This window comes from Ctenocephalides felis, unplaced genomic scaffold, assembly GCF_003426905.1.
Source record: "Ctenocephalides felis isolate EL2017-DRISC unplaced genomic scaffold, ASM342690v1 CF-g0.4_SCAFFOLD_01170, whole genome shotgun sequence".
NCBI classification, from domain to species: Eukaryota; Metazoa; Arthropoda; class Insecta; order Siphonaptera; family Pulicidae; genus Ctenocephalides; species Ctenocephalides felis.
The window spans coordinates 72,964,330-72,991,607 of NW_020537324.1; the positions used below are offsets into that span (position 1 = coordinate 72,964,330).

At 28.1% G+C, this 27,278-nt stretch overlaps 5 protein-coding genes across 6 annotated transcripts in view; 2 read left to right on the plus strand and 3 right to left on the minus strand.

The window, feature by feature from the left end:
• LOC113367626 (partner of bursicon-like) overlaps positions 1-10,447 on the minus strand; it is a 33,932-nt gene extending 23,485 nt beyond the window's left edge. The window contains exon 1 of the mRNA XM_026609216.1: positions 10,330-10,447. Within this exon, the coding sequence (XP_026465001.1) occupies positions 10,330-10,447 (118 nt within the window). The remainder of the gene's footprint in view (positions 1-10,329) is intronic.
• LOC113368320 (zinc finger CCCH domain-containing protein 10-like) overlaps positions 1-27,278 on the plus strand; it is a 57,311-nt gene that overhangs the window by 15,579 nt on the left and 14,454 nt on the right. Inside the window, exons 1-2 of one of the 2 annotated variants that reach the window (XM_026609873.1) lie at positions 2,092-2,225; positions 8,042-8,188. The exons of the other annotated variant lie outside the window; for it this stretch is intronic. The gene's annotated coding sequence lies outside the window, so the exon portion shown is untranslated. Of the gene's footprint in view, positions 1-2,091; positions 2,226-8,041; positions 8,189-27,278 lie in introns of those variants that run through there. 2 annotated transcript variants of the gene reach the window in all.
• LOC113368321 (bursicon) lies at positions 895-5,316 on the minus strand (the record flags this gene model as incomplete). The annotated part of the gene is made up of 4 exons (XM_026609875.1): positions 895-1,038; positions 2,063-2,188; positions 2,271-2,383; positions 5,295-5,316. Coding segments are annotated over 4 exons (405 nt in total), but the record flags the coding sequence as incomplete, so codon positions are not given.
• Positions 11,632-21,611, plus strand: LOC113367627 (zinc finger CCCH domain-containing protein 10-like). Its single transcript, XM_026609217.1, has 9 exons — positions 11,632-11,736; positions 12,072-12,160; positions 12,226-12,360; positions 14,070-14,474; positions 15,683-15,743; positions 15,807-15,962; positions 18,224-18,347; positions 18,440-18,631; positions 21,505-21,611. Exons 1-9 carry the CDS (start codon positions 11,632-11,634, stop codon positions 21,609-21,611), a joined length of 1,374 nt encoding a protein of 457 aa, XP_026465002.1.
• On the minus strand, positions 23,633-27,085 carry LOC113367628 (mannose-binding protein C-like). Its single transcript, XM_026609218.1, has 4 exons — positions 26,998-27,085; positions 26,832-26,938; positions 24,345-24,511; positions 23,633-23,855 (listed from the first exon to the last, which is right to left on the minus strand). The coding sequence occupies exons 1-4, from the start codon at positions 27,083-27,085 to the stop codon at positions 23,633-23,635; spliced, it is 585 nt and encodes a 194-aa protein (XP_026465003.1).

The following is a 27,278-nucleotide window of genomic DNA, read 5'->3' on the forward strand; positions in this document are numbered from 1 at the left end:
ATTATTGATAATACTATGTAATTTAGTTGAATTTTTTTTACTATTTGAGAACCTATGTAAATAAACACAGAATCAATTCTCGGCCTTGTCCGGATTGATTTTGTTTAAATTGTGCCCATTAACATATTTATTGCAATTTAGGGTATTGGAGGAAAATAATGAAACTAAGTTAGCGGCATAGTATGGTCAATTATGATTCACCAACCATATTTGTATATATGTATTAAAATATTTTTTGTTACTTTTTCATTTCGTTACAAATTTAGTTTATAATTAATATTGTTATTTAGATCAATTAAAAACAAGTGACTATGATGTTATTATTCCATAAAATATATATTCAAGATGTTGTTGAATTTTTTGGATATTTATTTTTTGTACTGTGATTGAATATGCAAAATTGTCACTTACTACTTGGACTATATTTTTTGATTTGATGCAGTTTGTCAATCAAATGGTTGGTTTCCAATTGATTTAATTTAATAGACTGTTGTGTAGAAGAACTAAGTTGCTAAGTTTAGTCATTATTTCAAAATCATTTACTTGTGTAATTATGATTTTGAAGGAATTTAGACTTCTCAAGTTTCTTGCGTGAATGCAAAGCCACTACTTACTTAGTTTGGGATGTGCTGTGTCACAACTATAAAATATGTCAAAGAATACAATTAATATATTAAAATTGTATTTATTACAATATGGGCTTTTAGTATATATAAATATATACTAAACAAAATTTGGTTGGTTTTATTTATGCAGAAATTAACTGCAATGTATATATATTTTGCAATAGTGAACAGTTAACTAGAAATACTGTGTTTTCAATTCTATGAGTACATTTTATTTTCTTATATCGAGAAGAGCAAATCCTGTCATTGTGTTTAATCATAATTGGTTTTATTGAATGTGATGTGATTTTCTAAAATGGTTATTTAAAGGGCCTTCATCAGCATAGCCTGCTATTTCCTGCGGTATAATTGCACTTTCTTCGATACTTGTACATGGCCTGCACATGCAATCTAATGGAGCCTTTGTAATAACCTGCAATTAATAACAATTTTATGATGTTAAATGTACCACAATAATGTATTATCAGACAAATTTTATAGTTTAATCATTACTAAGTGCATTTTTTTTATTAATTGTTATTTTGTGCATTTTAATTAACTTCCTGCAAGAAAAAATGAATATTTATGTATATCATTACGTTTCAAAAGATTTCTGAAAAAATGGATTTGTGTATGTGTGTGTGTGTGTGCGTGTGCGGATACCAATTTTTGTCGACGATTCCGGGAACACGGATCAGTCGATTTGAAGAATTCAAAAAGCAATTGTTTTCTATTGATACGGAGATGTGCTGATTAGTTTTTGGCAAAGACAGGCTCAGCCGTTTCGGAGATACAGAGCTAAATGTGCAAAAAATGGCTGTTTTTGAGAGAACTAAGTATCCAATTTGAATGATTTAAAAAACTTTCTGCTTGTGCTAACGAAACGATTACTTTTGGGTAAAGAAATTTTTGTTAGTTTGATTATTTTTTAATTTTCAAAATAATTATAATGATCTATTTGAAAACAATTAATATTCCTCGAATATTTCATTAGGGTACGGGAAGTTCCAGCAATTTGCCTTAAGGCACGATGCCATACATCCCACTAGTTTAATCATAATTGTTTATATTACATAGTTTGAGAAATGCTAATGTGATCTTACTTATGATCTTACTATTCTTGTTTATAAATTTGAAATTACTACTATTTGAATTTGCCGCTTTTTTACGAGCGCCATATTTGCATATGGCAACCCTATCTCTTTTATCTATGGTGGCAACTATTTTGACAGCTTCGGCAATAGTTTGTAAATTGGAATGTTTGTTAGTGCACATTATTATATTTATAAAATAAAGTCACGGCGTTAATTAAAAAGTTAGTTAGTCAAGTTTAGCATTAAAAACAGTTGGTTAGTTTTGCTTTGAAGTGTTCACATTGTGCTTCTTAACTGAATTAACACAGGTAAACTTATTTCAACAATTAACTATAATTATCTATTATTATTATTATTATTAACCTTTCTGAATTTGCGTTCTCCCGGTTTAGCTTTTGGACAAAATAGAGAAACAGAAGCCTCTCGTTCTCCTGATTCTTGACAACACATACAAGATCTTTCCATTTGCCAAATTTTGCTTCCTGATACCTGAATGTTTCCAAGACACATTTTAAAAATTGATCAAGTAAGTGTACATATTTAGTAATTATTTAATATTTTTATTTTTAACCTGTACATAGCTGGCACATCTTCCGATGCATGCGAAAGACGGTATTGGTTTAGGCACGCAGCCAGGATATTGTAAAACGTGAATTACGGGTGTAACGGAGCAATCATCTAAATAAGGAAAAAGATTTTATATATAATACTCAACCAGATTCTAATATGGTTATGGAAATGATATACAACTTTATCAATTCAATTTCGATCCAAATGAAACAACTTGCGTATAATTGAATAATAAATATAATATTAACATAAACTAATTTAATTCAACTTTGATCTATAAGTAAAACATTTTTACAATCTTTTGGAATGTTATAAATAATTTAACACTAATAAGCGAATTATTAATTAATTTTTATTGATTAATTAATTTTACTGATATTTTCTAATTTTATTAAATCAATGATTTTATTACTATTTAGTTATCACCTGTCTTCTGCATAGCCAAAATTTCTGGAATACATACACATACATACAAGGAAAAATAATAGAAATTGTACTTCATGCTATTACGATATAATACGATAGTATTATATGTTACAAGTCTTGATATCAAAACACCACTAATGCTTCTGAGAGCTTTCTTATGCTTTTATACGGCCTAAACACCCTATATACATTTTCTATGTACAGCCAGCTAATGTCTTGTTAGTCATATATACTTATATATATATATATATATATATATATATATATATATATATATATATATATGTATGTGGGTAGGTGCATGTATGCATATATATATATATGTATATGTATATACTAGATGACCCGACAGACATTGTCTTGTACCCACGTCTACAATTAAAAAATTCCAAATTTCTTAATATCCTATCTTATACATTTTAATATCCTATTTGATGCCCTACCTTTGTGATTAATTTATGGTCTTAGCACAAGCAGTATAAAAAATTCAGAAAAAAATAATGTAATATCTACGGTAAAAGAACAAATCACACTTGATTTTACCACACAACATAATTGCTTCAATAATTTATTCTATAATTTTCATAATCTCACGATATATTAGTTGCTTTTTGGCAATTATAATTTCTAAAGTACATTTTTCTTACTAATAATTCAATAAACATTATTGTTTATGTTCAAATCTTAGGTCAATTAATTTGTAAAATCTAGTACATATGAGAAGATTCTTCAATTGTTTAAAAAAATAATGTATATGCAATTTTGGACTTGTTGCGTTATTTATTAAACTGAATTATATAATTTCATCTGCAAAACATATACAGTTTACTGTATCTTATATTATTTTAATTTCTGGCACATCTCAGCTGTTTTTTGGCAGCTTAATTATTATTGGATCAAGTTTTTTTTAAAGTTGAGCTGGTAATGATAGTAATGACTCATTTGAACTTTCTGCACTTAATGTTTGCTTTGATATATGAGCTAGTATTTCATGTAAACACATGTTTCTTCCTTAATCCTGCTGTGAGACAATAGAAAACACTTAGCGTACATGAAACTTTTGCGAAGGAATAAATATATTACACACCATTATGCACACATATTATATATGTGAATATATAATATTTACATATATATTATATACATATATTTATATATATACATATATATATGTATGTATGTATGTATTTATTTCTAGATCATAAGAATTGTGCGAGTAGGGAATATTAATTTGTTAAAAATTACTTACTAATTACTTACTTTTTTCATCTTTCATACCTTTTTTTCCACTTTATAAAATAATAATATTTGTTTGCAATTTTTAAAAATATTTTTTATAGTCTTTTAAAAGTTTTGCAATATATTTAAAATTAACTTTTTGAATGTTTTTTTGGCATCAAAACATATTTGATATAATTATCAGAGTCAATTCATTGAATTAAAAATGATAAAATAATTTTCACTCCTTTATTTTTACAAAATATATACTTTATTTATGATATTACAAAAAAAAAAAAATGCTTTAAAAAATGAAGACAATTTTCTTTAAATATTGTTCAATTTTTGTTTTGTTTTTTTTGGTTCAGTATGTAAATTTTTACTTGAAAAATTTTCAAAATGTTTATATATTTTTTTAAAATAGTTTTTTTTTTTTTTTTTTTTTTATTTCTGTTAATTTTAACAATCAGATTACAATACAATCTATAAGTTAAAAGTTATGGTATTGAAAATCAAAATCAAAAAGAAAAAAAAATAGAATAAAGGAAATTAAAGAAAAGAAATAGAATAAATGAATGAATAAATAATAATTAAAATAATAGTATTAATAATAAAAACGATAATCAATAATAAATAATAATTAAAAATAACTTGTTTGAAAATTTTCCTGTGCGAAACAGGGAAATTATGTTGTTGACGGTAGATCACTGGGCCATTTTCTTTTCAGGCGTTTTAATTTTTCGGCTGTTTGTACTATTTGCATTTCCGGATTGACGTGTGCATCCAATTTGTTTTGAAAGATAAAACTTCTGTTCTTAATAACTTCCGCCACTGTTGGAATTTTTAGGTCTTTATGGATCATGTGGTTGGTCATAAACCACGGAGCCTTACAAAACTCTGAGAATGATTTTTAAAATAGTAAACAAATTTTTGTAATTTAGATTTGTTTTTTTCTGGATTAGTATGTGAATTTTTGTTTGATCAAATTTTTTGTTAAAAATAGTTTTCAAAATTTTAAACAAATGTTTGTACTCTAGATTTATTTTTTTCTGGTTTAGTATGTAAATTTTTGCTTGATGATTTTTAAAAATGTTAATATATTTTTTCAAAATAGTGTTCAAAATTTTAAATTAAACTTTTGTAATTTATATTTACTAAATGATGACACGTATCAAGTTTCTAAATGTATAAGTAAACAAGTGAAAAATAATTTACCATTTTTAACTCGAGCAGCCTTCAAGATTATTTTTTTTATTTTTTGAGTCAATTTTTTATTTCATTTATAAATTTTCACCTTCAAATAAACAATTTATTTTTATTAAGGGTTGTCCAACTCTAACACTTTTTTGAATTTGTGATTAATGGATGTTTGTGAGTTTTAGGACTATTTTTTTTATTCCATTTATAAATTTTGACCCTCAAATAAACAATTTATTTTTATTAAGAGTTGTCGAACTCTAACACTGTTTTTTGAATTCGAGATTAATGGATGTGTTTGGGTTTTCGGGCGTACTGATCCACCGATTTGAATGGTTTAAAAAACATTCGATTCCTATTGACAGAGAGAAGTGATGATTAGTTTTTGGCAAAGGCAGCTCCAGCCGTTTCGGAGATATCGAGCTAAATGTGCAAAAAATGCAGTTTTTGAAAGAACTAAGCATCCGATTTGGATGATTCAAAAAACTTTCTGCTTGTTTTAACAAAACAATTACTTTTGAAAAAAAAATTCAAAAACATTTTTTTATATCGAAAATAATTCAGATTTTAACTTTAATTCTGAGCTAAAGTTCTAAAGCTGACTTATATACTTTAAATAAGTAATTTTAACTTTGTGTTTTAAATAAATATTAGACAATATTATAGTATTTATAATAATCTATTTGAAAACATTCAATATTCCTCGAGCATTTCGTTACGGTATGGGAAGTTACAGCAATTTGCCTCAAGGCACGTTTTCATACACCACTAGTTTATATAATAAATTATAAATAAACTTATAAAACACCCATTATGCAACAATTTAAATATCACATACATGATCATCTTTTTTATAAATAAAATACCATTTTATTCAATATAATATTTATTGATGACTCCAATTCAAGTATGCAAATATATATTTTAAACTTACTTAAACAACTTAAAATTTATTACAATCAAAAAAATATTAGGATTTTTATCATCAACATGTTCTTTTTTATGATTTATCTGCTAAAGTCTCCGCATTTGAAGCATTTGCAATTGACTGGTTCTTTGATACGCATTTCCATCGTGTCCAGGCCGTTGTCTGTCAGTCTGATACCATCAGGATCGTAGCAATGGGAAAGGGTTATGGTTCGTTCTCTCATTAGGGACTCTCTGCAGCAGTAACATTCCTAAAATGGTAATAGATTTTTTCTTAATAATTGCATTGATCGACACTATTATTATAAAACTAGCTGACCCGCCAAACGTTGTTTCGCTAAGCAAGGTATATTCTAAACAATTTCTAGAGAATCAAAAATATTATTACTTCAAGTGTATAAGGATGTGTTGTTTGAATGCTATATACAACGATGCATTATAAAAACAATAAACCTCATTAGTTTGTCTTCATTTTGTCTACTGGAAGTTTTATACACTCTCTATAGAAAACATGGTATAATCCAATCCAAGTCTTCCTTGGTCTCTCGACTTATTGATTACGTTTCAAGTTTTTCAGATTCTTTTTGGATTCTGGATTTTGTGTATAATTGCAAATAATACTACTGAGCTTATACAAAATTTTCAAATTTCTGCGAGGAGAGGTAGAAAATAAATTAAGTATTTCTTCTTTAACCTGCTTTTTGAGAAGTTTCAAGTAACATTCGACGAATTAAAGTAAATTTAATAAAAACTATATATGTAGAGCAGGACGAGGCACAAAGGTCCAATTTGACTTTGAGCAAATATTAATGATATTATATAAATCAAACCAATTATATCACAACAAATAACACATTTCAAACGAACAATTATCTGACTACGTTTAGTAAAACTGTCATTGTAGAAAAGTGCTTTTTTGCTGTCTTTAAAAAAATTGTTATCTAGACTTTTTTACCCTATAGGCGGAGTAACTTGTAACGGCCAGGTGGCAAACGGGTTTAATGTCTTATTTTAATTTTAAAGGTATTTTACAAAACAATTACATTTTTAACTAATGCTAAAAAACTACCAACGGAAAAAAATAGTAGCTGGTTATACATCTCTTTCCCTCTACTTTCAAATATTGTTGTTAAACAATGCTTAACTTTGATTTTTGACACATTGGTGATGGATTGTGATTTTTGACACATTGGTGATGGATTGTGATTTTTGACACATTGGTGATGGATTGTGATTTTTGACACATTGGTGATGGATTTTTTTAACTCCGGGCATTCATATATTTCTATCTATTCTTCGTTAAATTCTGGAAAATTATAACTAATACCAAATTTTGGTTCTCAATTTAAATAATATGAATAAAAAATAATATAACCTAGAAAATGTTTTATAAATACCAATGAGTATATAATTATACAAATGAGATCTTTCAGAGCACCGTGTTTGAGAAAAATATGCCAAAAAGTGCATTTTCATATTAACATTTCAAAAAAGTTGATATTTTGAGTTTCTATCAACACTTGCGGCCCGTTTACTAACGTTTTTGTATATAAATGAAACTACAAACAAAACTACTTACTACAATTTAATCATAATTAAATAATATTCACGTAAAACACTGTATTAAACGTAATTGAACATCATCTGTCAAAAACGTTTGACTTAGCCACCGTCCATTGTTTCATTCAAATTACGCTTCTACAAAAAATTTCAAATTAAAAATGTAAAGTTTCTACGCGATTTTGAAATAATATCTCACCTTTCCGACCTTCTCTGGATTGGCACGAATTTTTCAAGACTAAGACCGGCCAAATCGGTTTAGCCGTTTTCGAGTTTTACCGAATCATTTGATCGAGAGCTCCATTTTTATATATAAGATCACAAGAAAGACTATAATGTATCATTTGTTCCATTACTATTACAAATTAGGAATTTGTGGTAGAAGGGTGAAAATTTAGGGTAGTATATATTTTTCCATTTTCTATCAATATTTCTATTTCCCAGAATACCTTTAAGAATCCCGTTGGTGTGATGACCGATGGCTGAACTTGGCTGCTGCAGGCGCCTTCACATTTGTTGACCAGGACTTCAGCGTTGCAGGTGCGTTGCAGTTGTCCCAGCTCGTCGTACTCCTCTGAAATGAAATCACTTGTGAGTAAAATATAAACTAGTTGAAAGTGGCATTTAGTTTAGTTTTTAAATTTTTAACTCTTTATTTTAAAAATAAAGTTATCGCTTTCAATTAAATCTAAACATTGTGATTTCGAATATTTACTCAAGCACCTTTTAACATGTTATTATATTAATTATATTGCACAAATACGTGCTTGTATGTCCTAAAATTAGTAACTCATTATTATATATTTTAATGAATGAATTAATTAAATATAATCGCAAAAAAATCGAAAATGAAAATTTTTATGTATCTTCACGTTTCAAACCCTTCTGAACATTTTGGCGTACCTTAGAAAAAATGGGTGTTTGTGTGTATGTGTGTGTGCGTGTATGTGTGTGTGTTCGGATACAAATTTTCGTCGACGATTTCGGGAACACGGATGAAGCGATTTGAATAATTCAAAAAACATTCGATTCGTATTGATAAGAAGACGTGCTGATTAGTTTTTGGCGAAGGCAGATCTGTGACGTATGCACATCAATTATCAGATATTTTTATAGAGATTTTGACAATAAGTATAAATTTTGTTTTATTAGTTTATCCGTTAGACGGCGACGCGGTGCTTCGATATTTTGTCTCTATGTAGTTAAGCAAGTACGATCGTTTTGAAAAAATGTTTTGAATTTCCAAAATATTTCAAAATAACTTTTTCTTCAAAAATTCTTTTTTTTTTTTTTTTCAAAAAAAGTAAATTTTTGTCAAAAATTTATAGTTTCTCAAAAATCTAATTGTTTCAGAGTTTTTTTTTCAAAAATGTTAATCTTTTTTAAAAATAATAATTTTTGGTACGGAAAGTTCTAGCAATTTGCCTTAAGGCACGATGCCATGCGCCTCACTAGTTTAAAATTGATTCAGAATTGAGAGCTATTAAATGCATGCTATTAAATGGTTAAACTTTTTCTAGATTCGTCTTGATTTTTATTACATTTTAACCTGATTCAAACTTGACTATAACTAGAATTGAACATATTGCAGATTTATACTAAAATCTAATTCCTAAGTGGATTCCAACCAAATTGTTACTAGATTAGAACTTAATTTTAACTTACTTCTGACTTTATTGCGACTTTATTACAACTAAAATATTATTAATATATTGCTCAAATATTACTAAAATATTACTAAAGTAAGATACAAAAACTCGTTAAAATTGGGAATAATATGTTGTACTTTTAGAACCTTTTAGGACAAGTGCACGTTTTTGTGCACTTAAATTAATATAATTACAGATATTATAAATGTTAATGAGAGATATCAGTTGAAAATCGCATTGACTAATTTTTAAGTGAAACCCCATCTTGGAAATAAGTACTTGAAATTTTTATCTAAATAACTAAACCTCAATTTCGGTTATTAAGCCAATTATTACACATATCGGGAAGTTTATGCAACTTGCCTGAAGGCAAAATGCACCTTGCACGTGTACTCGATTTAACTATTTTTGTAATAATAAATCTTATATATGAAATTCTTTTTACTACGGGTGAATGATTTGGTACTTCTCTTAAACGGTTATTTGGATTTTGATAATTCTTTTTAGAGTTTGTCAAGGAAACTTTTAAGATTTAATGAACGATAAAACTATAGTAATTGTAGAAATGAATGGCAAAAATTACATAAAACCACTTATCATTGTTTGACATTGAAAACCTTTGAACTGTAATCTGCTAGAAATGTCAATTCACTTGAAATTTGAATTTAGCTGAACATATGAGCCTAGATTGAATTAGAATATAATATACAAGAAAAATGTAATGTCTGCATTATTATTGCCGAAAAGCGACTGAGATGCCAGAAATTAAAATAATATAAGAAGCAGTATATTGTTTGGCAGATGAAATTATATAATTCAGTTTAATAAATAACGCAATAAGTCTAAAATTGCATATACATTATTTCTTAATTTTATACTATAATAACAATTAATCATTCTTAATAAATAACTAGTAATAAATCTTGGACTAAAGTGGACAATCTATAGGCGACACTCGTACACACAGGTCGTCAAACGGAGCGAAAGGGTTAACTTAATTACTGCAGGCTTGATAACGAATTTCAAAAATAATTTATTTGAAAATATGTTACGTTATTTATCATTGTAATATAATCCCCTTACCTTTTATTAGATGAATCTCTGATTCCAAAGTTTCACAGTTTCCTTCTAGTTCTAAACAATCGATTACGTTGAAATTATAAGCGTAAATGAAGAAATAAATTAAGACGATTTTTTTCATTTTAAAGTAGTTACTTAAAATTCTTTAGTAATTTTTTTAATAATAGCCCTTTTTCAGTCTAAACTTGATCGCCACTTGTATAATACTGATGAAATGTTGGCGTTGATTTTCTTAGAATATGAATTTATATGTATATTGTATATATTTTATATAAAATGTGAGGGAGAACATGATATATATATATATATATATATATATATATATATATGTATATTTGTGGGTAGTATATAATATTGGAAACAAGTACATCATATCAAGCTGAGTAATGACCAGTATTAGATATCCCCTGCGGTTTCTTACAGAATAAAATACTTTGCTTTTATAAAAGATGTTTGGGCATTGTTTTTCTTCAAGGATTTACAACACTTTAAATCTATCGATTTTTTTGATGTTAACTATTTATATGTATTTATATTTATATATTAGCTGCATATTATCTGTACGTCATAAAAGCGCTGTCCATTATTCCAAATTTTAATGATTTTTATTAATTTATATGATTAGTAGAATTAGCACTGAATCTTAGTTTGATAAGATTTTAGCAATATTTGAGCAAAATTTTAGAAATATATTATTTAAAAGCAAGTTATCAAGTTCGAATATAACTAGTGGTGCATAACTGCATAGTATGGTGCTTTAAGGCAAATTGCTAAAATTTCCCGTACCGTTGTTTAATATTTTTTTGAAAAGCTTGGAAAAGAAATATTAGATTTTTTAGTTAAATTAGTTGGGAATAAAAGAGTAAGTTAGAATCTAAAACGTTTTTTTTTTTGATAACAATCTAATTCAATCCAGAAGCCGGTTAGAATCTGATACGAATTTAACAAGATCCAGTTAGAACTAAAATGAGAACACGGTAAGAATCTGATATGAATTTATTAAGATTTTTTTTAAAAATCTAATTAGATAAGGATCTTTGAGCCTATTAAGTGGGCCATTAGTCACGTGATTAATTGGGAATTTTTTAAAGGATTATTGGATCTTATTCGTTTTTTTTTTTAAATTCAGGTAAAAAATAAATACACGTGATATCTTAATATTTTACGTGATATCTTAATATCCTTATTAATATATAGATTTTTATTACCAGGTCCCAAAATGCAGACTGTACAGCGTCAATTTTCCGAGAACAGAAATGATCAGAACTCTAAAGCAATTTACGGATTAGCCTAAATTTGAACAATATGTCAACTTCGGAAGAAACTGCTGAAAATTCTGGAGAAAATGCAGGAGAGAGAAAGATGTGTCGAGATTTTCAACGTGGTGTCTGTCGGAGACACCAGTGCAAGGTAATAATATGAAAACTTTATTTGATTTATTTATTTATTCAGTGATAACAAACTTCCGAAGGAAAAGTTTATGGTTTTATGATAAAATCCAAATTGCTAATTTTATTTAGTTTTCTCGACGTTTGAAGCCTGAATCGAAGAGACCAACTTCCAAATTTTGAACAATTTTGGGAATACAAAAACTTCGAAAGATATCATTTGGAAATCATGCTGATTAGTTTTGGGAATATTATGTAATAAAATTTTGACTTTAAAATTAAGGATTAATGTATTCTTATTAAGTATGCATTATTTTTTTAAATAAAATTTATATATGATTTTTACTATCTTTTCAGTTTAGGCACGAAATTTCAAATACAGCACCCGATGGAGTAATGTTTTGTCACGACTTTCAAAATCGAACTTGTACGAGAATTAATTGCAAGTACGTAATACCTACAAATTGTTTTTATATTATTATTGTATTTATTTATATATAAATGCTTACAGATTTCTACATTATTCTGTTACGGATGAAATATTCTTCAGAACAAACGGATATTTTCCTCATGAGGCAGAAAATGTGATGCGTGATAGAGGAAAAGGAGGACCGGCTTGCAAAGATTTTATTTTGGGCTCTTGCAGGTATAATAATAATAGATAGTAATAAAAAATAAGTTTATTATATGCATACTCATTTTCAACTTATCTAAGTTATAGTATTCTCAAAAAAATAGATTTTTAAATTTTAAAGTTTACTTATACGGTTCAAACAAATTTCAAAATTTTCAGATTTTTTTTTCTAAAATTTAAAAAAAATTACAAAGTTTTATACTTTAAATATAAATTTTAAATTTACAATTCACTTTAAAAATGCATATATTTCATATGCGTTATTGTAATCGTAAGAAATATATCCTCAGATTTGGCATCTCTTGTTAATGTAAACATTCTTAAGTGTTTTGAGAGACAAGATCATTACTGTATATTATATGAACGATAACATATATAGTAATTATAATTATCTCTTTGAAAATATTTAAAACAATTGTTATTAATCATTGATCAATATTTCAATCCGATACGCTAATTTTATGTTTTCTCGACGTTTCAAGTCATTCTGAATCGAATGAGACCAAATTTGGAAAAAGTATGTGTGTGTGTGTGCGTGTGTTGAACAGATTTTTTGCTGTAAATTGACGTTTTCTCAAAAACGGTTGGACCGATTTCAAAAATTGAAAAGCCATTCGATGTATTTCCATGTTTTGTGTGACGATCGGCCGAGCCGTTTCTTTGTAAATTGCAGAAAAGTGAAAAATTTTTCGTTCACGTTTTAGCCCGCAATTCTTAATCGATTTTGAAAATTCAAAAACCGTTCGAAATATATTGGTTGGGAATCGACCTGATTAGTTTTTGGTAAAGATCGGTCGGACCGTTTTCTTGTAATAAAGTTTTTTTTTATAAAAATCCACGATTTTTATGATTATTATTTTGACGGTAGTACCATAGTCTTCTAGATCATACTAAAATATTACAGCCCTATGACAACACGTTTAGCTTTAAAAATTCATCAAAGTTTGCAAAAATTAGACTTTTGATCGACGTTTTCGAACGCCTGAACCGATTTCAAAAATTTAAAAGCCATTTGATGTATCTCAATGAGGACTATCGTTTGTCAGTTATGTGAGTCGATCTGCCAAACCGTTTCTTTGTAATTTGAAAAAAAGTGTTAAACTTTTCGTCCACATTTAACCTCAAACTACCGAATTGATTTTAAAAAATCAAAAACTGTTCGAAAGATATTAGTTGGGAATGATACTGATTAGTTTTAGGTGAAAATCTACCGAGCAGTTTTCTTATAATTAACTGTTGAAAAAAAAATTAAAGTCGATTTTTATGGCACTTTTTTTTTTGGCGAGCCTTACGACAAGTAATTTAATTTCAAAAATTTATCAAAGTTTGAGAAAATGAGTATTTTTTTTGACGTTTATTAAAATATAAATTAGACGTTTTACTTGGTATAACGATAGAGCACTTGATCTTAATAAACATACTAAAGCATTAAAGTTCTACGGAAACTGGTTCAATTATAAAAATTGTTGATTTTTGAAAATTTGCTTTTAGAAAATACTCCGAGTTAACGTGTTCGTTCGTTTTCAATGATGTGTAATGAATCCGCTCGGAATACTTTTAATCACTCATAAATTTTTATTTTTTATTAATTAAGTCGATTATTATATACAAATCAGGAAGTTCATGTAACTTGCCTCAAGGCAAAATACCAATACCAACTAGTTATTGTTTTTTGCCTTAAGGCACGATGCCATGCACCACTAGTATATCTTTTATTTCAGGCGCAGAAACGACTGCAAGTTCCGCCACATCACCTATGCGCAATATCAAGAAGAAAATGGAAATTCTGAAAATGGCCATGGTATTCGAAAACCTCACCAAATACCCAGTAATAATTTTCACGAAGAGCCCAAAAAACTGGTATCGTGGAGATTGAACAATAACATACGAAGTTTGAGACAAGATTATGTGAAACAAGATATCGGTTACAGCAGCATAGATGATAGGCATCCAAATGAAATTAATGGTGTTTTGTACCAGACCCATGATGTGTCTGGTTATGATTCTTGTAGCGACTCTAGGGTCATTAGAGGTGAATACACAATTAATGGTGCAGGATATGATTCGTATGAACCTCCAGTTAAGAAGAGATTTTATGAAGATAAAACGAATACGTTTTATAACAGGTTTGGATAAATATTTACATTTTTAATTGTGTTTATACATAAACCGCCATTTTAGAAAACCGGTTTTCGAATTTCAATTTTACTAAAAAACCGGTTTTAACCGGTTTTCGAATTTTATATAGAAAATAAATTTTTGCTCGAATATTCTGTAAATTATCCGCAAATTTGGTGTAATTTAGAGCAGCATTTGACTGATTTATTTATTGTTCAATTTTATAGATAGTAAACATAATTATTTTGATTTTAATTAGTGGAACTAAAAAATAATAATTTATCTTGATTAAATAACTTTGAAAATAATTATTCGTTATTCATGCATCATTTTCACATATAAGAATGAAAATATTGTTATGATAGTGAAAGGAAAGTTTTTGAATAAATAAAAATAATACATTTATAAATAAAAAAAATCATTAAATTAAAAAATAAAAGTAAAAAAATATTAGATACATGTTGATACATACTTGTTAATATCAATTTTAGTTTTAAAAACAATTAAGCTAAACTCGTTCAGAGAAATTTTAATTAATTAATTTTAAACATTCTAATTGTTTTTTGTTTAATAAAATTTGATTCCAAAAAACTGGGAACGTCTATTGAATTGCTACTTAGACGTGTCCTTTGTTTATTCACAAAATTTCCTGAAATAGAAAATACTCTCATACTTGCCAAATTGTGCTTAATTGTTTTTAAAGTCTGATATAATAATTCTAAGTTTTTTGTTCTTTAATTTGTGGCTTCTAGGGTTTAAAACTCTTTTTTTAAGTTTGAGTAGAAGTTACTTCTTCAAGAAGAAGTCACATTGATTATTTAATACATACACTGGTATAAAAATTTAAATTAATATATTAGGTTGTCAAATATCATTACCCTTCCGCTTTTTTGCTCTTGGTTTATAATACAAAAAGGCGGAAGGGAGATATTTGACAACCTTATATATAAAACCTTTCTGGGAACCATTGCAGACTGATAAGATATCAAATGCTATTGAACCGATATGATTTCAAGAATCAAAACGCTTCCATCTATCTTTTACATTTGGCTATATTTGTCATTTTCCATTTTTTCACTTTTTTTGACTTTTTTCACTAAAAAACCGGTTTTCGAATTCCATAATTTTCGCCAAAAAACCGGTTTTTGAAAACCGACAAACCTTTAAATTCTTTACTTAAAATTGTATATTACCATGTTGTTAATTCATTTCGCAGGATTCCTTTGGAAGAACAGAATATTATATTGAGAAAGCAAGTAGAAGAATTACGGAAACAGGTAAATGGACATGGAAATAGTTATGATTTTTAAATATACTATAAACTTAAATTTAATTCACAGGTTTCTGATCTGACGGCAACAAATGAATTTTTGTTGGAGCAAAATGCACAGTTGCGTATGGGAGGTTCCAGACAAGGAAATGTGACTGCAGTCACAGTGCCTGCTGTTACTATAACAAACACTACGGTTCCACCTACGACTCAACCTCAGCCACAGGTAAAACGCAAGCATTTTACTAAATTCCATCTTACCAAAATTTGGTGTAAATATATATATATATATATATATATATATATATATATAATTTTTTGTATGATTCTGAATTTGATATTGACATGTATTAACAAAGTCTAGTAATTGGGCATAACATAAAAAAAACATATTTCTTTCAACAATTTATTTTAAGTCCATACGTTTCGGCTATAATCCTAGCCTTCATTCAGTGGAAACTAAAAATAAAATTAAAAACTAAAACAATTGAATCGGAGTGAAAAGAAAAAATAAAAAGAGTAAATAGTACTTACAATTAGTTGAGCTTAGTGTCAAATTGGAAGATTTTAATAATCCATGGTATTGGAATATGGTAATGCATTATATTATGTAATTTAAACAATAAACTTGTAATTAAACAATATTTTCACAAAATACTAATTTAAAAAATTACAAATAGATAGTGTGTAATATGTGTTGTTCGTAGACTGGTTGAAGATATGGAGAAAAGACTTTAAAATATTTTTGCTTTTGTATTTGGGCTTTTATTTTAGTAAAAATAGCACTAGTCATTGTACTAAAATTTTTTACAAGTCGGAGTCCAGATTTGTAAAAAAGTTTTTTCCAAGGAACGTACAATTCTTTAATGTATGGCAAACATATTACACCAGAATGAGTGTTTGAGTCAGGTAAATCGTTATGTACTGTGGAATTGTCAATTTTATTCATAAGGTACATTCGTCTGTTACTGGTTACGGAGTTTATAAGTTTTAAGGGATAGGAGTAGGAAATGCAATACCGGTATACCGGCATACCGAATTACCGGTAAACCGCCCGATTTTTCGGCGGTATTTTTACCGGTATTTACCCCAAAAATACCGGTATTTTCGGTATTTTTACATAAGCGCTATTTGATACATAATACACAAAAGTTCAAATTTCTCGGAACAAATTTATCTTTATATTTCATAATCGCATAAACAGCTATATTTTCAAGTGATTCTATAGGATAAACAAATATAAAATATTATCTCAACTCGTCATTAAACTGAATATTTATTGCTTTCCAAAGAGCTTCATATCGTGTTACAATAAATAGAATTGGGCTGATAGATAATGGTGTTTCATCTTATGTAAAAATGTAAAGGTTTAAGTGACATTTGCGCTAAAATATTTTATTTTCATACATATTACCCCGTAATCTTTAATTTTTTCTAAGTTTATACATAATAATTATGATAATTACTAAATATTTTTGCTTTTTATTACAATTATAAAGTATTATTTTTCGAAAACGTTTTCAAGTTTGAAAATACTATAGAAGCATCACATTGTTTTAAATAACAATACTCAACAATTATAGTAACTTATTATTTATCTCGACAAAGTATCCGATCTTAAATTAGTGTAGATTTTTTTTTAAATATTGGAGATTATGCTAATTTAACACATCGGATACAGACAATACAGTTTATCATAATAATGTAATATGATCTTTTATGAATTTTTCGTCTTTCTTACTCATAAGTTCGTTTTTGGTGAAAAATACTCAATATACTCGACAGTGGTAATGAATTAATTATATTGGATATAATTTTGTTAAATTATTATTTAAAAAAATAAACTTACTGCTTTATTTTATTGTTTAGTTGAATATAGTTGTAGTTGTATAGACATTTTTTTATATTTGTACTAGTAACTTTCAATTTTGTTTACGTTTGTTTAAGATAAAAAAAATACCGGTAATTTACCGGCATTCCGGTTTTAAAATGAAAAATACCGGTATGGAAAGTTTCCATCGGTATTGCAGTCCCTAGATAGGAGTTTATCTGTTAGAATTTTTGTAATTAAATTGATGTTGTTGTCCCAAAATGTTTTGTCCGATAGAAGTAATGCGTAGTCAGTCAGATTTATTATAGTACCTATTTTCATTTTGAGTGGATGAAAAAAATAATTAAGGTAACAATCTGAGTTAGTTGGTTTTTGGTATTAGTTTATCAGGAGTACGTATAAGTTTTATGTCTAAGAAACTTATCGAGTTCATTGGCTCCAATTCTACTGTAAATTTGGAAAATATAAACATAGCAATTGCAAAATATCAAGTACAGAGTACTGTTTCACAGCAATTTGAAAATATTAGGTTGTCAAATATCTCCCTTCCGCTTTTTTGCTCTTGGTTTATAATACAAAAAGGCGGAAGGGAGATATTTGACAACCTTATTTTTAGTAGTACTTTATTAAGTACAGACTACTGTTTCATTTATCAGGTTATCAGGACGGTGACTGCCAGTGTGGCAACTGTTCCAGTCTCAATAGGCGCAGTTTCCATGGCACCAGTTCAGGTTGCGGCACCAATAGTTAGTATGGCTACACCTCAAACACAAATTATTGGTATGTATATATAAATTGAGTTTATCTTACAAAATCATTGAAGGTACTGTATTTAATAAATGTAATGAATGTATTTATTTTCTTTTCTTTAGCCAACAGTGCACCAATAGCAATTGCAAGTAACTCGCAGCAGTTGGCGCTGGCGCAGCAGAGTCTGACTGGGCCAGCTACTGCTCCGAATCAGATAATCACGAGTTCAACGCAGCAGCAAATACTTGCTTCAAATACTCAACTGACTTTGTCCAACGCTCAGCCGACGGGACAGCAGATTTTAACACCTATAGGTAATAATAGAAGATAAACTAGTGGGGCGCATGGCATCGTGCCTTAAGGCAAATTGCTGGAACTTCCCGTACCAAAAATTATTATTTGTTTAAAAAGATTAATATTTTTGAAAAAAATTGACTCTGAAAAATTAGATTTTTGAGAAACTATAAATTTTTGACAAAAATTTACTTTTTTTTGAAAGAAAGACTTTTTGAAGAAAAGTGTATTTTGAAATATTTTGGAAATCCTGAACTTTTTTTCAAAGCAATCGCACAGCTTTAACCGCCGCGCCGCCGTCTAATGGATAAGCATTGGTACGGAACCCATAAGAATGTAAACAAAATTTATACTTATTATTAAAATCTCTATAAAATACTGATAATTTGATGTGCATATGTCTAATGATCATTTTTGACCGCCAAAAGGCATTTTTTTTACTTTTTTATTAGATCTCCAAAACCGCTAGACCTGGCTTCATGAAAATATGATCAATTATTCATCTTGTCAATACAAGTAAAATGTTTTTTGAATTATTAAAATCGGACGATCCTTTCTCCTAAAAACTGAGTTACCATTTTTGGCACTTTTTGCCCCGTATCTTCGAAACGGCTAGACCTGCCTTTGCCCAAATCTAATCAGCACGTCTCCTTATCAATACGAATCGAATGTTTTTTGAATTATTCAAATCGCTTCATCCGTGTTCCCGAAATCGTCGTCGAAAATTTGTATCCGAACACACATACACACACGCACACACACATACACACAAGCACATATATCCATTTTTTCCAAGGTATGCCAAAATATTCAGAAACTTCTGAAACGTAAAAATATATAAAAATTTTCATTTTAGATTTTTTTGCGATTACTATGACTTACCCTACGGGAAGTTAAATAGATTTCGAAATTAAAAAAAAATTAGTGGTGCATGGCATTGTGCCTTAAGGCAAATTGCTGCAACTTCCCGTAACGCTTGAACATAAGAAATAACTTATGTGTATGTTTATTACAAGAAATTTGTACATTTTTTTTTTAAATATGAAAATTATCATCATAAAAAAATATTCGTTTTTTTTTGAAAATTTCAAAATATTCTCAGATTATAGTAAGAAATTTAAATTTTTTAATTTTGATAATTTTTTAAAATTTTGATATTTTTTGAAATTTCTCAAAATTTATATTTTCTTTGAAATCATAAAAAAAATTCGAAAACTTGATTTTTTAACTTCCCGTAGGGCAAGTTATAGTAATCGCAAAAAAATCGAAAATGAAAATTTTTATATATCTTCACGTTTCAGAGGTTTCTGAACATTTTGGCATAACTTAGAAAAAATGGATGTATGTGTGTGTGTGTGTATGTACGTATGTGTATGTATGTGCGGATACAAATTTTCGTCGACGATTTCGGGAACACGGATCAACCGATTTGAATAATTCAAAAAACATTCGATTCGTATTGATAAGGAGACGTGCTGATTAGTTTTTGGCGAAGGCAGGTCTAGCCGTTCCGGAGATACGGGGCAAAAAGTGCCGAAAACGGTAACTCAGTTTTTAAGAGAACGGAGCGTCCGATTTGAATAATTCAAAAAACATTTCACTTGTATTGACATGATGAAGAATCGATCAAATTTTCATGAAGGTAGGTCTAGCGGTTTCGGAGATATGGAGGAAAAAGTAAAAAAATGTGCCATTTGGCGGTCAAAAATGATCATTAGACATATGCACATCAAATTATCAGATATTTTATAGAGATTTTAACAATAAGTATAAATTTTGTTAACATTCCTATGGGTTCCGTACCAATGCTTATGCGTTAGACAGCGACGCGGCGCTTACGCGCTTTATATTTTGTCCTATGCAGTTAAAGCAGTACGATGCTTTGAAAAAAAGTTCAGATCTTCCACAATATGTCAAAATAAAAAAAAACATTTAAAAAAAAAAAAAAATTAAAAATTCTTTTTTTTTAAAAAAAAAAAATTTTTTTAAAAAAGTAATTTTTTGTCCAATTTATAGTTTCTCAAAAATCTTATTTTTTCAAAGTAATCTTTTTCAAAAATGTTAATCGTTTTTAAAAAAATAATAATTTTTGTTACGGGAAGTTGCAGCAATTTGCCTTAAGGCACGATGCCTTAATTGCCTTAAGACAGAATTCCACTTACAGCTAGTTTTTGATAATTTTTGTCCACGTTTTTGCTCTCAATTCTGAATCGATTTTAAAAAATCAAAAACCGTTCGAAAGATATTGATTGGGATGATATACTCATTTGTTTTAGGTGAAAATCTACCGGGCCGTTTTCTTGTAATTAACTGTTGCAGAAAAAAAATCCCGTTTTTATGAAACTTTTTTGACGATAGATATCATAGTCTTATAGAACATACTAAAATGTTACGGCCTTACGACAAATAGTTTAATGTTAAAAATTCATCAAAGTTTGAAAAAATATAGTCAAAAGTTGCTTTTGTAATGTGATCAGTCAAACATTATCAATTCAATAAAATTTATAATAATAATATCAAATTTAGGGCATATAAGCACGTATTTGTGCAATATAATTAACATAATTCTGCTGATTTAAAAGTGTTTGAGTAAATTCTATTTGAAATCGCAATGTTCAGATTTAATTGAAAGCGATATCTTTAATTTGAAATAGACAGTTGAAAATTTCATCTAAATATCTAAATCTTAATTTCGGTTGCTTAAGTCAATTATTACACATTTCGGGAAGTTTATGCAACTTGCCTTAAGGCAAATTTGAAAATTATTATTTTTTAATTTTGAAAGTTTTTCGAAAGTTCGAAATTTTTTTGATTTCTTGGAAAAAAATTAATTATATATATTTTGCCTTAAGGCTAAAGGCCACTTTCTACTAATTAATTTTTTTTTACCCAGGTGGTCCAGGACAGCAGCTGGCAATGGCCCAACAAAGTCTTGCCCATAACACTTCCCAGGCCTTGGCGATGTCTAATGCCTCACAACCAATTATATCGTACCCATAATGACACAAAGTATTTTACCTCATTAACGAAATAAGGTATGGACACTTTTCCTACAGTGATTCGAAATATTTTAACTGAAAAGGTACTTAATATATTTTTTAGTTCGAATATTGTAAATTATTTATGATCATAATAATAATATTACTTGATTGAATTGAAAATTATGCACTATAGGGAATTAATTAATTTATTTTATAGTATTGATGTGATTAATATATTTTAAGACTCATGTAAGAATAAATTTAAGACTATATCTATATTTATATTTTTATATCATGATTCTAGTTTTTAGTAAATCACATTACTTTTGCTATAGATCAAAATTTATTTGAAACATTATAAAAAAAAAATTCAATTTTCTGAGATTTTATTATGATCTAATTTTATTTTTCTAGATATAGAATATAAAAATTGTATAAAGATATAGATATTGTGTGGAGTTTTACAGAAGTTAATGATACATCTAAATATAATTTATTTTTTATGATCTTTCTGTAATATTTTATGATAATATAATAATTAAGTATTAGAATGTACTGTTTCTAATTCTTTATTATTCTAATTATTCTTCTAATTATTCTATTTATTCTTCTAATTATTTTTTTGATTTGACCTATATATATATATATATATATATATATAAATTTATTAGGGTGGTCCTTAATATGGATGTCTTTTAGATAGTTCGCAATTCAATCAATATTTTGTATGGAAATAGCATGGAAAAAAAATTGAAAATTAAAAAAAAAAATAGGTATAACTTAACGACAAATGAATTAAAAGTGAAAATTCGTGTCATTTTTTATTGAAAATTCGACGCTCTGAAATTTTTGAAAATTTTTTCATGCTATTTCCATACAAATCTTTGATTGAATTGCGCTCTATGTAAAAGACAATATTGAGAGCTAAAACTTTCAGAGAATTGTTTTTTTATCAATTTGGAACCATTTGAGCCCCTGGGAGCAAGGAAATTCGAAAATGTTCATATTAAGGACCACCCTAATCTACATATATATAAAAAATGGCTCCCCAAGGTTCATAGCTAAGAAAATTAGTGGTTCATGGCATCGTGCCTCAATGCAAATTGCTGGAACTTCACGCACCGTAATTAAAAATTCGAGTAATGAAAATAATCAATAATTGTTTTAAATAATTTCAAATAGATTATCTAAAAATTCGAGTAATGACATTAGTGAGAATTATCAGAATTATGCTTGATTAAGTCAACGAGCAATTCTTGCTGCAAAGAATAATGATGTACACGCATTGAATTTCACCATTCAATCAAAAATTGCTGGCGGTTTGGTGGCATACCAATGATTCCGGCTGTTTCCGTTTGACTTCAAACGATTGCAATTTCCAGTTCGCCTTGCGTTCGCAATAACAAGTCGCTTAAGTGTTTGCGGGATAAATTTCAAATAGATTATTTAGAAAATCATTGTTTTTCACATGGACAGTCATACGTTGCCTGTACACGAGTTGGAAAACCATCCGCTTTGTTTGTGTTAACGTCAGACCAAAAAACAAAAAAGGTGGTTTACCAAAGAGCACTTCAATGAAACGGATAATTTGCGGATACACTTTCATTTACTTAGAGAAGTTCAACTAAAAAACTCTTCATTTTTGTAATCGAAATAAATTCATTACTGTTGTGTAATAAAATCAAAATTTTCCTTTTCGAATATAAAGCAAACAAAAAATTTCTTCATCTTTCTCACGAAAACATCTGGTGGCGAAACGTAGTTCGTCGGGTTTGCTAGTATATATATATATATATATATATATATATATATATATATATATATGGGGTATGTAAATTTGGTGTTGATATATTAAAACGAGTGTGCTGAGTCGGGTAATATCACCAAGTAAAAAAAAAACTAAAGCAATTAGGGAAACAGGTTTATTAATCCATATGTTTGTCTTCATCGAGACCGTCATTCAGTGGAAAACTTAAATTGGTAATTAATACATTAATTACAAATAAACTTTTTAGTTTCACAGGGTGGTTACATATATGTTCACAGGGTTTCTTCTGCAGTTTCAAACAACAACATCGATTCATTGGAAACATCCTCCAATTGCAGATGTTTTGTATCTTTCACAAAAAATTGTTCATCATCATTGAATGCTGCACTATTTGCATCACCTACACCTGATTGGAAATTTCTATTTTGCCTAATCTTTTGTTTTTCTTTCATGCGTTGTCGTCTGAGGGCCAATCTTACGTCGAATCTTGGAATTCTACATAAATAGAAAAAAAAAACTTATGGGCCAATGTTGTGTCAAGGCTATGTTACGCTCTAACTTGCATACATTATGCTACTGAATCATAATGGATAATTTCAAAATGTTATGTGTTTGCTGGGCATTCAGGCGTTTTACACATAAACTGCAACGCCACTCGTATGTTATGAAGCTGGGTCAGAAAGACCATGTTATCTAGGATATAAGGTTGTCAAATATCTCCCTTCCGCCTTTTTGTATGAGAGCAAGAGCAAAACAGCGGAAGGGAGATATTTGACAACCTAATAGTTTTTTTAGACATTTGTGCGTGTTCTAGGTTGGGTTTATATGTGGCAACGTGAGAAATATGCCTGACTGCACACCAACCACATGGCTTCTGTCAATATTTAGTACGAAAAGTTCTTCATAACATGGCCTTGCCATAACATTCATCTGTCATGCGGCAGAATCGGACCCTTAATTTTATATTTTTATTCTATATCGTACCGTTCTCCAGCAAAAACTCGCTTTTGTAAAGCCACCAAATCGTGTCGAGCATCTGCTAGTGCCAGTAGGACAAAATCAAGAGAGTCACGTTGACCGACTGGTCCAGGTGGTCCTGGTGGACCAGGCATTCCTGGAGCTCCCATCGAACCTGTAGCACCTGGTGGCCCCTTTGAATAATATTGTAGTTTATTTCAAAACTGAGGTAACTAATAATACTCCAGTGAATAGAGCGTTTTGGGTCTGAATTTTTTTACTGTGCTCCAATTTGCATGAAATTTTGGAAATGGGTTCATTTTACCCTCAATTTCAAAAGTTTTTTTTAAATTTTTTTTTAATTTCAATAAGTATTACAACTGTTAAATTATTAACATCTAGTAATATTGATAAATAATAACATAAATTTAAATAAATAAAAGTGCAAAGGATAGAATTTACATGAAAATAATATCCGTCATATGATTTGATATAAAATACAAGCAAATAATAATAAAAATAAAATTAATAAATAATATAAATAAAATTTCTGAATAATAAAATAATACTAGAAAAATAATAAAATATAACAAAATAACAATAATAAAAATAGTAAGATAATAATAATAATAATAATAATAATAATAATAATAATGTTAGCGTTTACAAATTTATGAGATCATTGGGAATTTTTCGTTTTCAAGTTCAAAAGTGAAAACAATTTGGACTCTGGGGAGATGACAACCCTTCCATAATGGTGTAAATCTATTTTTTTAAAATAAAGACGTATAGAAGAACTAATTATAAGAAAAAAGCTTTATAAAGTTAAAAAAAAAAACAAATATTTTTCGAGTTACTAGCTACTAAAAATTCGTTTCTTTTTGGTGTTTTTTATCGTTTTTTTTTGCAAATATCTCCAAAAATATACATTTTAGGGAAAAAATTTTAATGAACAAAATTAAATAAAAAAAAATTATTTCAATTAAATAAATTGGTGTTTTATAAAGTGTTCTAGGAACAATATAACTAACAATATAGTGAAAACAATTTGGACTCCGGGGAGATGACAACCCTTCCATAATGGTGTAAATCTATTTTTTTTAAAATAAAGACGTATAGAAGAACTAATTATAAGAAAAAAGCTTTATAAAGTTAAAAAAAAAAACAAATATTTTTCGAGTTACTAGCTACTAAAAATTTGTTTCATTTTGGTGTTTTTCATGGTTTTTTTGCAAATATCTCCAAAAATATACATTTTAGCGAAAATTTTGTAACGAACAAAATTAAATAAAAAAAATTATTTCAATTAAATAAATCGGTGTTTAATAAAGTGTTCTAGGAACAATATTAAGCTAGATATGAAAAAGCAAAGCTGTTTTTTATTTCTTCCAAGATTTAATTGTTGTATTTGGAGCCATTTAGCGACTAGGTGTTACATTTTATACATTCCAGAAAATGGGTTTTTATAGTGCTCGAAATAAGCTTTAAAACATAGATAAACAAGTATTGTTTGTAACAATTTGCATACAATGTTTTTTTCATTTAAATCAAACGGTTTTATGAGTGCCTGAAAATTAATCGTTTACTATCTACAGTTAACTTGGTACAAAAAATTTTGATAGACTCTGGCATATACCACAACTTTAGCACAAACAGTTTTGAAAAACCTTATGATTTCATGAAAAAATAAAATCCATTTTTTTTTTAAAAAAAAACAACTAACTTTCATTATACCTTAGAAAGAATGAAAAATTCGTATGAAAGTATATAGATAAAAATACAAGGTCTTTTTCTTGCTAATTATTGTTTTTTATTTATGTTAAACTCTGATTTTATTCTATAATTAAATAATTTTCAAATATGTAATTATAAATATTAACTGTTTTTATTTAACAATAGTTTTAAGGGTTGAAATAATTATAGATATGGCAATTATTTTTGAGAATTTGAAAGATCATTCAAATCATTAATTTTTTCAATTTTAGAATAATTTTTTTAATAAACAATTTTTCATAAAGTTTTTTTAAGAGTCAAAAAGGTTAAAAAAATTCGATACATAAGATAAAGAGAGTAAAATATAATTTACTTTATACCTAAATCTTTTTATGTTCAACCAAAACTTATTTTTAGGGGTTTTTATAACTCGTAAGGTTTAAAAAACGGGTAAAATTAGCCTATTTTCAAAATTTCATACACATTGGAGCACAGCAAAAAAAATCAGAGTTTTCGCCATTTTTCCTCTCCATTTACTGCACTATAAGACAAAATATCAATGATATAATAATATTTATGTAACAAAATTTTCAACTTGGACAGATCGAATTTACAGGAAATAAGTTTTGCCATTTGGAGGTTAGATTTCATGTGTAAAACTCATACGAATTTAGACCCGTAACACAACAATTACATTTTATCCGATAGTTGATTCCTATGCTGAAGATAAACAAGAGAGATGACGAAGTTGTCATTTGTCTTAGGAGATTGTATAACTAAAAATGTAAAAAAAATATTTACAATAGGTCCACGTTTGCATTTGCAAAATTCTCGTTCTCCAGTGTTTTCATTCAAGACTTGTACAAATGAATTAAATGCAAGAGATGCATCTTCAGGCTCTGCCTCATCTGAAATAAAATTTGATATTGTCAAGATGATAGAAGGAATTGACAAATTCTTGTTGTACCTGAATTTTTCAACGGTAGTTTTTGGAAATCTGTATTTATCTCGAGTGCTGCAGTCAAGGCTAAAACTTGGTTTTGGAGAGATCGCATTTGATCATTTCTCTCAGACAAAATTTTCCTGATTTCTGCAATTTCATCTTGTAGAGATGGACGCACAGAATTCAATTCCTGATGAAGAAATATATACAAAATACTATAATTTTTCAAATAGTAATAGACACAAAATAATATTTCTATTATATATTATAATACAATAATGAATTTTTTAACAGGCTTTCATCCA

Excerpts from the sequence above, each read along its gene's own strand:
- LOC113367627 (XM_026609217.1), top strand. The coding sequence starts at position 11,632 with ATGTCAACTTCGGAAGAAACTGCTGAAAATTCTGGAGAAAATGCAGGA. Across the intron at positions 12,361-14,069 it reads TTTATTTTGGGCTCTTGCAG|GCGCAGAAACGACTGCAAGT; the intron begins GTATAATAATAA and ends CTTTTATTTCAG. Across the intron at positions 15,963-18,223 it reads CGACTCAACCTCAGCCACAG|GTTATCAGGACGGTGACTGC; the intron begins GTAAAACGCAAG and ends TTCATTTATCAG.
- LOC113367628 (XM_026609218.1), bottom strand. The coding sequence starts at position 27,085 with ATGCGATCTCTCCAAAACCAAGTTTTAGCCTTGACTGCAGCACTCGAG. Across the intron at positions 24,512-26,831 it reads AATGCAAACGTGGACCTATT|GGGCCACCAGGTGCTACAGG; the intron begins GTAAATATTTTT and ends TATTATTCAAAG. Across the intron at positions 23,856-24,344 it reads CGAGTTTTTGCTGGAGAACG|AATTCCAAGATTCGACGTAA; the intron begins GTACGATATAGA and ends CTATTTATGTAG.